At 34.2% G+C, this 18,937-nt stretch overlaps 1 protein-coding gene across 1 annotated transcript in view; it reads right to left on the minus strand.

Annotated features, from left to right (window-relative positions):
- Positions 1 to 5,140: 5,140 nt before the first annotated feature.
- rapgefl1 (Rap guanine nucleotide exchange factor (GEF)-like 1) overlaps positions 5,141 to 18,937 on the minus strand; it is a 78,251-nt gene continuing 64,454 nt past the window's right edge. Inside the window, exons 14-16 of the mRNA XM_056453376.1 lie at positions 18,039 to 18,103; positions 16,696 to 16,750; positions 5,141 to 8,262 (exon numbers count right to left, since the gene is read on the minus strand). Of these exons, the coding sequence (XP_056309351.1) occupies positions 8,138 to 8,262; positions 16,696 to 16,750; positions 18,039 to 18,103 (245 nt within the window). The 3' untranslated portion in view covers positions 5,141 to 8,137. The remainder of the gene's footprint in view (positions 8,263 to 16,695; positions 16,751 to 18,038; positions 18,104 to 18,937) is intronic.

Consider the following 18,937-nt stretch of genomic DNA (forward strand, 5'->3'; position numbering starts at 1 on the left):
AAATCATAATTTGCAGCATAATTTGAACGTCAATCATCTTAAACTGCATTTATATGGCATTTATCTGACTTTCGCAGTCCTAGTATACTAAAATAATTTTTCTGTCAGATGAGAAACTTTCTTTTTTTTCAGCTGCAATAATTATGGGACTATTATCTCAATTTTAGTAATTCGTTGGCTGTTTAACCCTGACTGCACCTTAGTTTTATCTAGCAACCCAGTACAACTTGACTGAAGGATACCGTAATGATATATTCATGTATATAGTTCTTAAAAACACCCATTTTTGAGGGATTTTTGTTTTTTATTTGCACAATGTAAGAGAAACCTTGTGTAGCATCAAAATGGCATAACATTGACGTTAACAATGCAAATCGATTTGATGTCAAAACCTTGACGTCTATTTGACATTCACACATTGATGCTCTATTGACCAAAAAAATAATGACACACAAAGTATAACATAAGAAATGTTTCTTATCTGAAAGTGTCAATTTCAAATTTACAATGGATTTTCTATCCCTACAATGCATGTAAACTATCTTGAAACGACATCAAAATTACATCTAATATTGGCGTCAAAGACAGGACAGTCGTGAAAAGGATTTTTGATGTGTTTTTGACGCTAGTGTTTGATATTGTTTTTACATCAAATTGACATCTAACACTTGCGTCAAAAACACATCAAAAATCTAATTTTAGATGTCAAATTGAGGTTGTTTTGACATCAATGCATCTAAATACATCACATTTACATCTGAAATTAGCATGAAATCAGGACAGTGCTGTAAATGATTTTTGATGTATTATTGATGCTAGTGAGGCAGCGCGGTGGCGCAGTAGGTAGTACTGTTGCCTCACAGCAAGAAGTTCGCCAGGTCGAGCCTCGGCTGGGTCAGTTGGCATTTCTGTGTAGAGTTTGCATGTTTTCCCCGTGTTTACGTGGGTTCCTCTGGGTGCTCTGGTTTCCCCCACAAGTCCAAAAGCATGCGGTACAGGTGAATTGGGTAAGCAAAAAAATTGTCTGTACTGTATGTGTATGAATGTGTATGGGTGTTTCCCAGTGATGGGTTGCAGCTGGAAGGGCATCCGCTGCGTAAAACATATGCTGGAAAATTTGGTGGTTCATTCTGCTGTGGCGATTAATAAAGGGACCAAGCCGTGATGCTAGTGTCAGATGTCTATTTGATGTCAAAACAACATCTAACCTCATCAAAGCATGTAAACTACGTCAAATTGACATATCCATACAATGCACGTCAAAACAACATCAAAATTGATGTCTGAAATTAGCATCAAATCAGGACAGTCTTGTAAATAATTTTTAATGTGTTTTTGATGCTAGTGTTAGATGTCAATTTTGTCAAAACGACATCTAACACTAGCATCAAAAACGCATTAAAAATCTAATTTTAGATATTATTTTGATGTTGTTTTTGCATCAATGCATGTAAACTACATCAAATTGACATCTAATATTAGCGTCAAATAAGGACAGTCTTGTAATTGATTTTTTATGTGTTTTTGACACTAGTGTTAGATGTCAATTTGATGTTGTTTTCACGTCAATGCATGTAAACCATCAAATGGACGTCTAAAATAAGCATCAAATCAGGACAGTCTTGTAAATGATTTTTAATGTGTTTTTGATGCTAGTGTTAGATGTCAATTTGATGTCAAAACGACATCTTACACTAGCGCCAAACACACCTGAAAAATGTAATTTTAGATGTCAATTTGATGTTGTTTTGATATCAATGCATGTAAACATCATCAAATTGACGTCTAAAATTAGCGTCAGTTGAATTGATCAGCATATTTTAAAGTGTTTTTGATGTCGTTAATATTGCACTAGTATAGAAGGACATTCACAAAGATATATGAACAAAATGGTCACATTTGATGACAAAACATCAAATTGGCATCTAATATTGGCGTCAAAGACAGGACAGTCCTGTAAATGATTTTTGATGCGTTTTTGATGCTAGTGTCATGTCAATTTGATGTTGTTTTGACATAAAGATAACATTTTTGACATTAAACCGATTAGCATATTTTTGAAGTGTTTTTGATGTCGTTGACTGGTATAGAAGGACATTAGCAAAGCTAAACGAACAAAATGGTCATAATTGCATTGCATTTGAGCCTCTGTTTGCTGAAATATATATATTTGTAAAGAGCTGACTAATACACAGTCAACATGTGTATGGATGTCCAGGCACAGTAGAAAACTGAAGTGGATTTCTCATGAGTCACTGTAGAGAGCAAAGAAATGAGTTACGGAGGAAACGGACACTTTGAATCTTAGCTATAAACGCTTTTAAATTTCACACTTTAGCTTAGCTTAGCTTAGCTGCTGCCTTTAATGAAATGAATTTGCTTCCATGTACAGGAAAGAGCTTTGTGTTTCTCTCCTCATTTGCTGGTGTAATAGTCGATTCCTCTTTATTTTTGGTGTCTAAAGTTGCCGTTAAGCGAGTAGTTTAATGGAAATGGATTGAAGAAAAAGCCTACAAAATGCGAGGACTTGAAATTTGATTGTAATTGCCATAGTTTTACATTAACGCATTTGTCTGACACCTAACATAAAGCAGGAATGTCATTGATTTTATAGTTGTTTTACAAAGTCTTCGCCATTTCCTCTGTATTATTTTAGTCCCCTTTTTTTTTTAACCCCTGCCATGTAAATTGCTACCACATGATCCAGAGGAAGATGTTCTCCATTTTCAAATAAGCATCATGTTCAATAATTGCATAAGTACTGTCATAATAAATGCAGAAATGTGCTGAGCAAATGCTTGAAATGGTCTGTTTTTGAAGCCTGGGACTTTACATTAATATTTTGTGTAAGATATTTTGTGTCGAGGTTGAGATTTATTGTATCTTTGACATCATGGCACTAGGCGTCATTGCAGAAATAACATCTGATCCCTACACACGCACATGCAACAGAGTATGAGCATTATTATTTTGCTGTCCATCACAGAAGTCACGATTTTGTCAGCAGCATAGAAATAAGGAAAATAATAGCGAGTTTTCTCTGTGGAGATGTTATGTTTGGAATGCTATTATTTCTGTCGTTCAGTTTGCTGCTGTGATTGGCACACAAATTACACCTTTTCACCCCCCCCCCCTAATTTTTTTTACATTTTTTTTTTTAAGTAAACGTGGTATTGTTTGTTATTTTTCAAGGTGCCAATGCTGAAACACTATTATTAATATGATTAATTGTGATGGTTTGAGCTGATCCTTTTTTAGTGAATGCTTCGTCTGGTAATTCAACTGTTTGTTTTTTTTTCTGAGTAGTTAAAAGGTGCAGTAAGTAGTTTCTGAGGGTCATTTCACACTTGGTTTGGTTTGCCTAGTAGAATTTGAATTGTATTTGGACTGATCCACCTTTTTGCAGTGGTTTTTGGTTCAAACAACAGTGTGGTAAACCTGCATTACCAGAGTTGAACTCTTTTCTAGATGATGAAGACAATTAAATAAATCCAACAATTCTTTACATTTGAACAAGAAATGCAGATTTTAAGCCAATCGTAAATTAAAGCTTAGCATACAGCTTTTCTGAGAAGCTGACGATATGTTCTGGAACAATTCAAATGATTGTTAAATGGCTGATAAAAGTTCAACATTTGCTCAAGATGAATTTAAGATAAAAGGTCTAAATAAATAAAAGGTGCACATTTTTTACCTCAATCGTAAGTGCACACAGGCATTGTTTATGTACTGATAATGTTATGTTTCCTAGGAATAGCATATCTAGTCTATATGCTACACTGTAAGAAACTGCAGGGTTCCACACTATTGTATTGTGAACTTATTAGTTTTTACAAATTTCAGTGGACTTAATATAAATCCCAAAGAAAATCAACAGTTTTGTTTCAGCTCATTTTAGATGTCATTTGAACAAACTTTTTTGAACAACATTTTTAGAATCTGCATGTGCAATTGAATTATATTCAATTTTTGATCAATTTTGACATTTCAAGTTTTATACATGTCAGCAGGTGGTTTTTTTTTAAGCAAATCACTTTTTGTGCAAGTGAGATTGGTAGAAAATGAACATCCACACAAAAACATGTCTCTCTCTTCCAGATGTGACGCATGATCTTGAAATTGTGCACAACTGATTGGTGTCAAAGCCCTGCCTTGTAAACAAATATCATTAGCATGTTAAAAAAAAAAGCATTGCCCCCTTATTTATTATTATTTTTAATAGAACATAATTTGTGAACTCTGTAAAAATGCAGGATTCCATCCAATTCCTTCATGTGAGACAGTGATAGAGCCAAATCAGTTGATGGGGATGATTGGCCCTTAACCGTCATGGCCTCCCAATGGATGGAATTTGGCCAGGACACCGGGGTTACACCCCTACTCTTTACGAGAAGTGCCATGGGATTTTTAATGACCACAGAGAGTCAGAACCTCGGTTTAACGTCTCATACGAAAGATGAGATATCTGTTTGATATCTGGCCGAAATTAGATTAATTGACGTTATTATAAATCAGTGGCATTATTAATAATAAGAACTATTATTATTAAATTATAATTTTTTTAACCTGTGCATTGGTGGAGTTGCTCTGAAACTGAAAAAACTAAAAATTTAACTGTGGCTGTTTCGATTTACTAGAACGTCATCATGTTAAGCTGCTTTTTACAAAAATCTACAGCATACTACAAAAATTTAATTGAATTATGGTCACACTTTATTTTGATGTTTGTTAAATTTAAGTTACATTGCATCTACATGCCAACTAATTCGCATTAGATTATAAATAGACTGTTAGGTTGGGGTTAGTGTAATTTGACATGTACTTGCAAGTATAAGTTTCTTATAGTCAGTTAAATGTCTGTTGGAGCAGTATCAACAGATATTAATCAGACAGTCTACTAATACTCAAATGGACCATCAAAATAAAGTGTTACCATTATTATTATTATTACTTTTTTTTTTAAATATTTATTATTATCATCTCCATGGCTGCTGCTTATATTTCCAAAATACCTGCAGCACAAGCTGAGACCAAATTCATACTTTATTGATGAGGAACCGAGTGAGACTCATACTTCCAGTATCATATCTGCTCTCGGTTTAAGCATTCTAAATTCAACCCATGTACACAAACACACATGTCGAGTGCTCATCACAAGAGGCTTTATTTTAGATGCATCTTTGACTCGCGTCAAGAAAAGTGGGCGGCGCGGCAGCATTACACGCCCCGCCCTCCGTGCCTTTCACTGGACACGTCTGAGTTTCAGAGAATCGCACTGTAAACACGGACTTCTGTACAAAACCAAAAACAACAAGAGAATACCCGCTTCAAAAAAGATCAACTAAAAAAACCAATGAGAACCTTTGACCAAATAAAAACAGCAAAAAATCCAACTAAACCACCGACATGCTGTACAAATCCATCCATCGCAGACAGACAACGCAAAAGAAACGTATGCGACCAAAACAGAGGATATGTACAAGTCATCTGTAATGGATAAGAAATAATAATATCAAACCGAAACAACGAAACCAGCGAATATGCTATACAATTCTTTCATGGCAAACCGCAGACTCTGTCCGGGCTCGTCGCCTTTTAAACTGTACACATACTTTTTTTTGTTTGTCTCAGATTTACAAAACAAATATTCTTCTTGAGAGTCCATCTCATAGCTCTTACATAAAATAGAGTCATATTCATATTTATTTTTGCTATTTACATGTGGTATGTACAGCGCAGCCTTACAGGCCGTCCCGTGTGTGACCTCAGGAGGAGATCCTGAGAGAGTCCAATCCAAGACCAGCATCGCGTACAGAGATCACTTTGACTTTCAGCTTTTAGGAGAAATCAACACTTGTACACTTCAGAGTGTTCATTTTAGCATTCGACACAAGAGCAAAGTAAAATGTTTAACTAATTTGGGTGCTTCTGTCTGAAAATAAGTTCAAATACTGCATTTGGTCAGTTTTTTTGGTCACTTTATTTTGATGGTCCGCTTGTTACATTGCATTTACACGCCAACTAATTCTCATTAGATTATGAGTAGACTGTTAGGTTAGGGTTAGTGTAAATTGACACATACTTGCAAAGTTTCTTATAGTCAGTTAAATGTCTGTTGAAGGAGCAGTATCAGCAGATATTAAGCAGACAGTCTACTAATACTCAAATGGACCATCAAAATAGTGTTACCGCTTTTTTGGTCTGTTGCTAACCTTTAGAAGAGCAGAGAACGTTAAATGTCTTCTACACCGGAAAACTTCATCAGAAAACTCCTGTAATTTCAAATCCCCGCAAAAAAGCTGTCAGGGCTTTGAGAAAATCGCTTTGTTACATTCGTCCCATGTTACTTTGTCCCCGCTGCCCCCTAAGAGTAAGTAATTTTTGTCTATTTTTATTACAAATATTTAAACATCCACAAAAAAGTAATTAAAATTAGGAATGTTAGGATAGTAAGACTTGTCAGTCAATACATCTATATTAACGTTTTATATTGTTTTCTCTCCAGTACAAATGCATACAAATATGCTTCATTTTGTTTTTACTCCAGTATGACAATTAATTGGGAATATGAAGACTTGTTATGGGGAATAAAAGTACTATATGATTTTGTTTAGACTCCAACACATATATCTAACATCCTTAAAAAGATAGAAATCAAATTTATTATTATTCCTAATTGGGATTTCGAGTTTTTAAAAAAAATGTCTATATAAATGCATCACTTTTGTTTCTACAGATTACATAACCTTCAAATATTCATATCAGGAGATTCAGTTTAACAGGATAACCTTAGATATGTTTGTGTATATTTTCCCCCTCCCAGTAATTCAAATTAGAAATATCAAAATATTACATTGTGTATCTATTTTTTGTACAAATATCTAACATTAAATAAGAAGATAGATAGATTAATGAATAAATTATTATTATACTTTCAGTTTTCACATTTAAATCATTTTTGGCTTCGCTTTTTAAACAGTTCCTTTGCTTTGTGATTTATAAATAATATTGTCACACACAGTGCTCGGCATACATGAGTACACCCCTGACAAATCTCTCTTTTACATTCATATTTTTAATAGGAAGCTATACTTATAATAGCTATACTATTATATTTGTGCATATACATTAGATTAGTCAGTACTGAAGCCAAAGCTGGAGCTTATACAACAAAATTACTTATGGTAACAGTCCAAATACTAGTACACCCAAATTTTATGTTATAGAAAAATATTAACTAAAAATTTTTTTAAAAATCAAATAAAAAAAAAAATGAAAAATTTAGTTGAAATTTTGTAGGTCGTAATTCATTTTTTGTAATATTTGCTTGAATTTAATTGTATTATCTTTCAATTTTGAAATATGTTTGGTGACTAAAATATTATTTTAATAAATATATCTGTTTAATAAATCTGTTTTGTTTAAATGCACCAAAATACATTACCTATATTTACTGAGAAATGGAGAAAAATATTCATTTTCAAAATGGGCTGTACTCTATGCTGAGCACTGTATATGGGCTGTTTGGTTTTCATGATGAATGCTGACATGAAGTGGTTTGCTCAGTAGCTACATTCACCGATGTCCTCTGTCTTCAGGTTAGTGGAGCTGGTCTTGGATTGGGCGTCTTTTGATGGCTGGGGATCCATATTGTTCAGAACACAAACATTGAATGACTGCAGGCCAGTTTGCACAGGGGTGCAGTAAGTGCCAGTGTTGGCAGGGGACGAGGGAAGACCACAGGTCAGATTGTCTCATGTATTTAAGAATGGACAAAATAAAAAAAAACTATTGGAAAAGTGCAGTGTTTCTGAAGGCCCGGATGACTGGTTGAACATAATATGAATAAGCTTATTCCAGTTTGGTTCAGTTCGACTGATGGCAGTGCAATCAGGACAGGTTTCCCTTCAGCAGAAAAATAGTCTGAAAAACGAATCCAGATATGGCGAATAATGAATGCTCATAATCAACACTGACACAGAATCTCACTCAAAGCACAATTCATGGACACGATTCGTCAATCTGTGATGCGGAGGCGGAGCCTGAGATGATTGACAGCCCAGCTGGCTTGATCCGTGACGATGGAGAATGAAGTGTCTGTGTTTGGAGGTTTTCTAGATATGGCTTGTAGGTCCCTTCACATGTCTTTTGGCTCCAGTTTGCTGGACATCTCAAAAAGCAGGTTCTGATTGTCGATGACCTGCAGCTGCCGGACGTACGCTTTCGTCTGGAGGTGCGAAGGGGACGGCTCGGCCTCCATAGCTGTTGGACGGCAAGAAAAATGCATCGGTTAAAGGAGCTGCTTGAAAAACATCCAAACATTCAAATGCAAGTCAGTATATTCAGTTGTTTTCTGTCTATATCCAGTGCTCAGCATAATTGAGTACACTCCATTTTGAAAATGAATATTTTTATCCATTTCTCAGTGAGTATAGGCAATGTATTTTGGTGCATTTAATCAAAAATCAGATATATTTATTCAAATAATATTTTAGTCACCAAACATATTTAGAAATGGAAAGAGAAAATTTAATTCAAGCAAAATATTACAAAAATAAATTACAACCTACAAAATTTCAGCTTTTCTTGATTTTTTTATTGTTTGTTACTTTGTATTTAATATTTTTCTGTAACATATGAATTTGGCTGTACTAGTTTTTGGACCGTTATCAAATTATTTTGTTGTATAAGCTCCAGATTTGTCTTCATTACTGACTGATCTAATCTAATGTTTATGCCCAAATGTAAAATTGTGTAGCTTCCTATTAAAATATGAATATAAAAGAGAGATTTGTATGGGGTGATCTTATATATACTGAGCACTGTATATACACACTTATATTCATTTTATACACATTGATGTTTATTTTATGTAGAGCTGTATTTTAAGAGTTTTATCATTTCTTTTTAAATGAACCATTCATCAAATTTAACAGTTTTTATGTTAAAGAGTCACATAAAAAAGAACAAAGAAAAACAACATAAATGATAATGTTGAATGATAGAATTGATAGAATTATACTTCTGTGGAATTATAGCACCCTCCAGTAAAGTAGGTGTGTGTGAGATTCAGTGTCAGATCACATGGTGGCGTGTTTGAGCTGAGAGACTCGCATTCATGTGATGTCAAACACTCATGTCCAGCTGACCACACACACACACACACAGCTTAACCACACTTCTCCAAAAGAAAGGGAGTTGAAAAAAAAAAACTGGGAGAGAGAGAGAGAGAGAGAGAGAGAGAGAGATATCTTTCAGGCTCTATGAATAGCTGCACATTGTCCTGCCTGATCTCTAGAAAGAACTGTCACTCCGCCTCTGCATCAGCTTCAGCTGTCAATCAAGTTCTGGCAGGACTAAAACTGCAGGTTCACAAGACCAACTGCTCATCATCTAAACTCGCTCACAGAATTAACTGTGCTAAACAACTGAGCAGAGGATCATGCGATGCCAAAAATCTGCCTTTTTTTCTAAATTAGATTTATTTTAATTTAATGTAAACTACTCTTAACTATCATTTAAATTGGTTCATTTTAGTAGCACCTGACAAATTATTCCCAGTAGTAATATTAGAACATTGTGAAAATATTTATATTTTAAATATACAGTTGAAGTCAAAATGATTCTATGATTACCGTTTTAAGGTCAATATTCTAAGCCCCCTTAAGCAATTTTTTTTTTCCTGAAAGGTCTACAGAACAAACCGTTATACAATGATTTGCCTAATTACCCTAACTGGTCTAATTGACCTAGTTACAGCCTTTACAGTTTTTCTCAGTTGATTTGGCACATTTTTCCAAACAGACTTTACATTCTCTAAACTGCAATTGCAAATCTCAAAATGGTTTGCTGGAACTTCAGAACTTTATTGCATATCTGCAAAATGTAGTAAACATTTCATTCATGATTCAAAACCAAGTTATTGGGTCAGTAATTTGGCCAAAGCCACCAAAACATAAAGTGTATTTGTCTTAGTGTGAGCCACACTGCTCCAAATCTTTAGTTGTTTTTTTTACCATCACAGCCAACCATGAAAATTAAGCTTTAAAAAAAATCTGATACTTGTTCAGAAGAGTCAATAGTACATAGAAAAAATAAATAAATGAACATTTGTATTTATACAGTACATTTATTTGTGTACTTGTAATTTGTTTGTTATTACATGCAAAGTGCAATCTTTCTTGTCCAATTACTCTATTGTATATTTCATATTTCTTTTGTTACCACAAATGCACACAAAAAACTACAAGATATCATCCATGTTGCTCTTATTGGCCTTGTCAGAGATTACATTTCTTCCAATTGCCTTGTCAATAACAGATATTTATGGTGTAAACATGTGCGTGTATAAATGTTTGATAATTGAATAACCTGTTTTGAGTGTGATGGCTTACACCATGAAAAGTGATTGCGAATTTGTGAAGAGTTTGACAGTTTAAATAGAATCGACTGATCAGTTTTGATCAACAAGCCATAAGCAATTAGTTTTTGTCCAAACTACAGACAATTGTACTTTCTATTTGCACAAATCAATAAGAAATGCCACTCTGAAGTGAACAATAAGCGAATAGTTCAGAGATCTAAACTTCTTGTTTTAAAAAAAATTATATTTCAATTGAGAATTGAGCCAAAGCAATTGAGAAAAACTGTAAATGTCTCTTTAAGCTGAATACTGGAATGTTGAAAAATATCTAGTCAAATATTATGTCCTTCCATCATGACAAAGATAAAAGAAATCAGTTATTAAAACTATTACAGCTGAAGTCAGAGAGCAGAGAGCAGATTTTTTTCAACACATTTCTAATCATAATAGTTTTAATAACTCATTTCTAATAACTGATTTATTTTATCTTTGCCATGATGACAGTAAATAATATTTTACTAGATATTTTTCAAGACACTTCTATACAGATTAAAGTGACATTAAAGGCTTAACTAGGTTAATTAGGTTAACTAGGCAGGTTAGGGTAAGTAGGCAAGTTATTGTATAATGATGGTTTGTTCTGTAGACTATCGAAAAAATATATAGCTTAAAGGGGCTAATAATATTTTTATAATAATATTAAAGTGTTTTTTAAAAACTGCTTTTATTCTAGCCAAAATAAACCAAATAATAATAAGATTTCCTTGCTCTGTTAAACATCATCTGGGAATTATTTAAAAAAGAAAAATCAAAGCGTGGCTGATAATTCTGACTTCACCTATAAAAAAATCTTTCCGTTAAACAGAAATTGGGGGTGGAATATACAGGGGGCCTAATAATTTTGACTTTAACTGTACTGTATATGGTTCTCATATGCATGCACATACAATTGTGTGTGTGTGTTATTGCGTGCATGTGCGGACATATTGTAACAGTTGGGTACCAGATCTGTAAAGTGTCAAGTGATGCTAAAAATGATTTTTTGCCATGACAGGATACTTTTCCAAATAACATTTTAACATAAATGTGTTTAATCTTTTCAAACTATTACTATTGTCCTGTACTTTAACAGGGTCTCCGCGGGGTCTTAAAATGTCTTAAATCTCAAAATAAAATTTTAGGCCTTAAAAAGTGTTAAATCTACTGAAACAGTGTTGTAGGTAGGTTGTAGCTTAAACCTTTTTTTTTTTAACAGGTCTTAATTTTTTATCGTTCATGTATAGCTACCCAATCTGGCCATTAACACCCATACAATCACCAACAATTCATCTACAAAAAACATTTTTTTTTTAATTTTATCAAAATTTTACCATAATTATTTATTATAATGGTTTAATCATTTGCCTTACAATAACATTTGTACCACGTGTTTACTGCTGAGGACATCAACCTGCACAGACTGTTGAGCATAAATTTAGATTACTACAGTTTTTATAAAATTATAGTAGAGCTTGCTTGTTTTTACACAATATTTAGCTAAGTAATAAATTAAATATTATTTTTTTTATTATTAATATATTTATTATTACTATTATTAGATTTATTCAATTAAATATATATATCAGGCAAATAAAACTCTTTTCCATCTGGGCCATTTGAAAAAAATTCCTTAGTGTTTAGCTTTATACGAGCATAAAATTTCATTCATAATGGTCTTAAAAATGCCTTTAGAAGCCTTAAATTGAATGGATGAAACCTGCTGAAACCCTGGATTAAATATACACAGTCCTGGTGAGACTCCAGAAATATTACAAAATGATTGACTAACAAAAATAACTTTCCCAATAGCCAAGTAAACTCTTTCACAGCTCAGGAGAATTAATGGAATAATGTTTCACTAATGCAACAACTGCTCAGACATTTCCTAAAAGACCAAACAGAATATGCGGACGACAGAGCCCAGATCATTTACTCTTCATATTGAATTTAAAAGTGAAATGAGAATCTTCCTCTCCTTAATGTCTTGTGTGAAGTGATTTTTCTCGCCTATCGTCACAGATCATCAGCGTCTTTCCTTTGACTCTCTGACAGCAGGAGCGCATTAGAGACAATTACAGACTCATTACATCTCACATCCCAGCGGCTCCCCAAAGTTCACACAGACGCTCGCAGGGAAATGGAGTTGTGCTTGGTCTTACAAATGTCAATGGCTGCAATTTGTCCATTGAAATGCATGGCCTCTGGCCTCGCTACGTCACCAGATGAGCCTCTGCCACCCATGGAAATGTCATTGCAAATGGAGTTCGCTTATGTAGGCGACGGCGGCTGATAAACACAAATATTAGCTTACAAGATGCATGCCTGATTTTGCTGCATCTGAGTGAATTTCTTTGGGTTCTTTAAAAACAAGGCAGCCCTCTTCTATGCATCAGAGTGAAAAGTAGCATACGCTCAGCTGGGCATCAATCCCTCTAATGGAAATGGATGAGGGCAGTCCAGTCAGGTAGATGGAGAGAGAATGAGCTCTGATAATTACAGCCCTCATTCACAAGCAGAGGAGAAAATAAGTGTCCTGACGCACAAGACCTGCTGCTGCTCTTCAACTCACTGACAGGCGAGAACAAAGCACTGATAAAAGAATCATACTAGCATAATAGCTGAGAGGGGTTATTTTCTGAGAGAGTTGTAAAAAAAAAAAACCCTGGGATACTGCGCACAGCTCATACGAAACATTAACAAAGTATTTTTAATGCATAGGTTATAAATACACTTAATGTTTTTAAAATCTCTTATGCTGCTTATTTATTATATATATATATATATATATATATATATATATATATATATATATATATATATATATATATATATATATATATATATATATATATATATATACACACACACACACACACACACACACACACAATTGAAGTCTGAATTATTAGCCCCCCTGTTTATCTTTCAATTTATGCTTAACACAAAGATTTTTTCAGTACATTTCTAAACCTAATAGTTTTATTTCATCTCTAATAACTGATTTATTTTATCTTTGTCATGATGACAGTAAATAATATTTGACTAGATATTTTTCAAGACATTTCTATACAGCCTAAAGTAACATTTAAAGGCTTAACTAGGTTAACTAGGCAGGTTAGGGTAAGTAGGCAAGTTATTGTATAACGATGGTTTGTTCTGTAGACTAACGAAAAATATATAGCTTAAAGGGGCTAATAATTTTGACCTTAAAATGGTTTTTAAAAAAAACTACTTTTATTCTAGCCAAAATAAAACAAATAAGACTTTCTCCAGAAGAAAAAATATCATCAGACATACTGTAAAAAATTCTTTGCTCTGTTAAACATAATTTGGGAAATATTTTAAAAACTTTGAATTTTGGAGTTTGGCTGCATTATTATATTATATTTTTATAATATATAATATTATTATCTTATTAGCCCCTTGAGATTTTCCCCCCAATTGTCTACAGTACACTGTTGTTCAATGAGTTGCCTGGGCTATATGCATAGCTAGTATTTTTCAGCCAATGATGACCTTCCGGTGAAAGGTTTATGTGACTATTTTTAGTTTCATAAGGTTCCTTTTACAGCATTGATGTTGAAATGTAATTCAAATACGTTCAGTTAAATAGACTTAAGTTTCCATTTGGTTGTTAAAGTGTAAAAAAGATGAAAGACTGTTTAAACACAGGCGTCATTAGCAGCAGGCTAGTGCAGAAATTCCATTGAAAATACTGGGGTAAAATTAATTTCCATATTTTAAAGACATGGCGCAGAAAAATCTAATTTAATGCAATTTACGCTAAATACTGTTATCTTGCAAAATATCCATAAAACTATAATGTACTATAATCATAGCAAAGACAAATACATTTTGTTATTAAAAATTTTACAAAATTTTTGCTTTAAAAAAATCTCTTCATTTCACAGCAGTATATTTTGTTAGTGATGTTTAAAACAGCATTTGCTAAAGAGCAGGGCCAATAAACGATAACATATCGAATTGCACTAAAGTTTATTTCGATAACGATGATAAGCTCTGGACATTTTAACTCGATATTGATCTAAGAGCCAATCACACAGCAGCAATATGTGACAACTAGGACTGTGACGGTAACTGAATTTTTGTTACCACCTTTGTTTGGACTTGCTGGAAGTTGTAGTGTATTTTTTTTATTTTTGCTTATGTTTACACATTTAATTTACCTCGTAATGCCAGACCTTCAACTGATTAGTCTTTTTAAATGACTTTAAAAAATACAAACGTGTAATCTGTTTTTGTTAATAAAAAATATGTAAAATTGTAATTTAATGAACCGTCTAGTATTGCATCAGTCATTGTTGGCATAATAACTTTTAAAGCTGGAAGCATTAACAACTTATATCGATATTTATTGTTATTGTTCAATATGGAAAAAAAATATTGAGTTTGCATTTTTGACATATTACCCAGTGCTAATTTGCTGTATAATATGGATTGTCACAGAATTTAGCAAATGGTGAATGAATAGGTTCAAAGAAAAGCTTAAATCATGAAATGAATAAAAGCCTGTCAATATTAAACTACACACAAAAAAAGCTATTTAAATATAAAGACTGTCTATTTTGATCATATACAAATTCATCAGGCAACAAATCCTATTCTATTCTGATTTTTTTTTTTTTATATTATACTGTTAATCTAATTGTTACATTTTGGTAAATTAGTGGCTGATTTGTATGAATATGCTAATTTATTTGAATAACCCATTAATGTGCCGCAATGTAAAATTACTTTCCAGCAAGACAAACCCAGATTTTGCTGGAACAGAAATCTCTAACTGATGCTTCACAACAAAGGTATTACATATTTAGATGTTTTAACGTTCAGAGATATATATTTTAGGTATGGCTAATGTGCATTTGAGGGGAAGAAAAAAATGCATTCATTAAAAGATGATTAAAAAGATGCTGTTCTCTTTTTCATGTCATTTGACAATATGACAATATCTCTGATAGCAATGTCTGCAGATAAATATACTAGCTGTCATCAACAAATGACAGTTAAGTTGTAAAACATTATCATCTCTTTTACACAGAAATTTTAATCCAAAAATCTTATTCAGCTCAATTTATTTAATAGTTAACCAATTGCCACAAGTTCCTCAACCACATTTACTTGTGTTTACTACTTGATGATCACAGAAATGGTGGTTAAAAACGATGGCGATAATGCTAAAATTATGCATGGCAATCTTGAAACAAACCGCAGAATCAAGATGAAGGGAAAAGTGTTGTTATGTTGTGCAGACAGTCTTTGAACACACAAGATGAAGCAGAACTAAAGACTGAACCTCAACAAACAACAGCAGTACTACACAAAACATGCTTAGTGTGTGTGATTGATACACATGAGAATTTAGGGAGTTGAGATTCCAAAGCAGTGGAACTATAAAATGTAAATCATAAGCTGACAAATGAAAAATAACTCAAAAAATGAAAAATGTCCAAGATCTGCACAGAAATGCAACAGGTCCATATTCTGAACTAATGATAAAACCAAAGCTAAAAATGGCGAAAATATTAAAGGTGCAGTAGGTGATTGTCTTGAGAAACATTTTTGGTTGTGCTGGTTGAAAGTCTCTTCAAATTCCAATAGTGATAATTAAAGTAAATGATCCACACGTATTTATATGTAATTTTATATTCTGGGTAAGGCATAAGACTGAAAAATGTTCATCTGATTAAATACTGTTAGGCCGATAATTCCCATAATTCTGATAAGTAGCCCAAACTGTCTGTCAACAAATGTAGATTTGTACAAGCATCAATTATAATATTTTTGACCTGGATCCTTTTGTGTGTTTTCTCTTTTTTTTTTTTTTTTGAAAGTGTCTCATGAATCTTACAGAATGAAGTATTCTGAAAATGTAAAAAAAAAATGCAGATTCATATATGAGGGTTGGGTCTTGAGGTAAAGTTGGGGTTAGAGGACAGAATATGCAGACTATTCAGTATTTACACCAATGAGAAGTCCCCATAAAACATGAAAACCTATCGTTTGTGTTTGTGTGTGTGTGTGTGTGTGTGTGTGTATTATGTGTGTTGGAGTGCTGGCCTGTGGCTCGTGGCCCTGGGGCTCGGCTGTCCTCAACAGATGGGCAGTGGCAGGGTGGAGCTGCAGCTCCTACAACTAATCCACTCAGACAGGTGTGTGTGTGTGTTGTGCAGGTATGTTGTTATGTTGGCGGGTGGAGACATGCTCTTCTTTTGCACTAATTCTGTTTGACAGGTCTGTGTATGAATGTGTGTGTGTGTTAGGAATACACATACCTAACTGAGAGCTCCGATACCGCCTGATGCTGCGCACCATCTCTGCCACTTTGTGCTGGTGAGAAAGAAAGAATGAATGAATACAGTATACACACACACACAGTATCAAAATAATGTTCATTCATCAAATTCTACAGTGGGAGCAGTGGCGGTTCTAGCTTAAATGGCACCCTGGGTGAACCACCCTATATACACCCCTCAACTCCCCTCCCCCAAACTTATAAATAGTTGCATGGTTACATCTAGTTATAAAAAAATGATCATTAAACATGTACATTCTAAAACAAATGTTTGCTGTTTTTGTGTACATATTTAAAACTACTAAGTAAATTACAAATACTGAGAAAAACGACCCAATAACAGTCATTTGAGTATTTGTAATTTGTTACTTTACACCACTGACTGTTAGGTTAGGGTTAGTGTAAGTTGACATGTACTTGCAACGTTTCTTTTAGTCAGTTAAATGTGTTGAAGGAGCAGAATCAACAGATATTAAGCAGACAGTCTACTAATACTCAAATGAGAAGTGATGCAATGCAACTTTTAGTCAACAAAATGTGCAATAGGGACCATCAAATTAGTCTTACCAATGTACTTTACTCCTCACGCATGATGAGAGATTGATATTAATGTTGTTGTATGTACTCTCAAAATTGCTATCATAACAAAAATTGGCACACTGCCACATAATTGATTAGGGAAGTTTTTTTTTCCCTCTCCGCTGTCTCTAGCTTGCATGGTTTGGGATCTGTAGAGCTGCGTATTTGGTTCCGCCATTTAGTGAAGTTTTTTCCCTCTCCACTGTCGCCTCTAGCTTGCATGGTTCGGGATCTATAGAGCTGCGCATCGTTAGATTTGCTCTTCAGTGTTTGGACTCTCAGTAGTGATTTTTAAACCACACTGAACTGAGCTAAACTGAACTTAAACACTACAAACTGAACTACACTGTTCCAATTTACTATGATCTTCTATGTGAAGCTGCTTTGACACAATCTACATTGTAAAAGCGCTACACAAATAAAGGTGAATTGAATTGATTAAAATAAGCAAAACTCTATTTTTGGAGAGCAGTATTGGCAGTGTGCCGATTTTTGTTTACGGACAGTGAAGTGTTTCACGGATGGGTGCATATTATATTTTGTCCTGAAGAAAAGGGTCACCTAGATCTTAGAGTGCCTAAAACTGAGCATTTTTGAGTGAACTATCCCTTTAAGATTCCGATTAGCTTAGTAAAACAATCAAGTCTGTCAAGCATGTCCTCATTTAGGTAACTGGGTGAATATGTGTCTGCTATTTATGTAAACACATCATTATTCATTACATAATAATATATGCCAACTCACCATCTTCTCAAAATTAACCAGCTCCCCATGGAAAGTCTTACAGCTCTCATGAAGGAAGGTCAGATCTGCAGAAAGAGAGAGAGAGAGGGAATAATAAAGGGAGCAGTTATGTAAGAACATGTCATCATGCCATCACTGATTCAGCCAGGCGTCTCTTCCTGACTGCACTCAGCTGAAGCCTGACGTTCACACGCGAGCGAGAGAAGTGAACAGTGATGATGGGGGATCTGTGTGAACCTGGACAAGTCTGGTAAAGAGAGAGAGAGAGAGAGAGAGAGAGAGAGAGAGAGAGAGAGAGAGAGAGAGAGAGAGAGAGGGAGAGGGAGAGAGGGGCAGGTAAGGTGAGAAGGGAGAATGCTAGAGACACTACATGCTGTCGGGATGAGTGTCTGAATACAGATGATGAAGGAGAGGTAGAGAGAGAGAGAGGGGTTCAGTGCCAGTGTATCGGCCAATAGCAGTAATGATCTGCAGATGCACAGTTCAGCATGAGCTCAGTCTGACTGCACACGTCACCATTAGGCAATCGTGCAACACTACTGTTAGGTTTGCAGCCAAGTGAGGTTTTTTGAGATAATGAACAGTTTGAATTTAAGGAGGTGTGTATACGTATACATGCTTATTAAAACTAAGAAACTAAATCTATTCAAATAATTAAGTAAAAGTATCAGATAAATAAAACGTTTACAATTCTGTCTGGTTCTCGAATCTGATATTGTGATATTCTTAAATATCAGAACTCTTAGAGCCTCCTCACCCTTGTGTATTACTCCGCCCACAGAGTGACAGCAGATCAATAAACTCACAACAGTTTGATAAATATTGCAGCGGTTGACCACATTTTTGAGGCTTTTTCAGGCAAGAATGTAGTTGTTTAGATTCCAACTATGCAGTTTATT

The sequence above is a fragment of the Danio aesculapii genome, chromosome 3, assembly GCF_903798145.1.
Source record: "Danio aesculapii chromosome 3, fDanAes4.1, whole genome shotgun sequence".
Classification (NCBI taxonomy): Eukaryota; Metazoa; Chordata; class Actinopteri; order Cypriniformes; family Danionidae; genus Danio; species Danio aesculapii.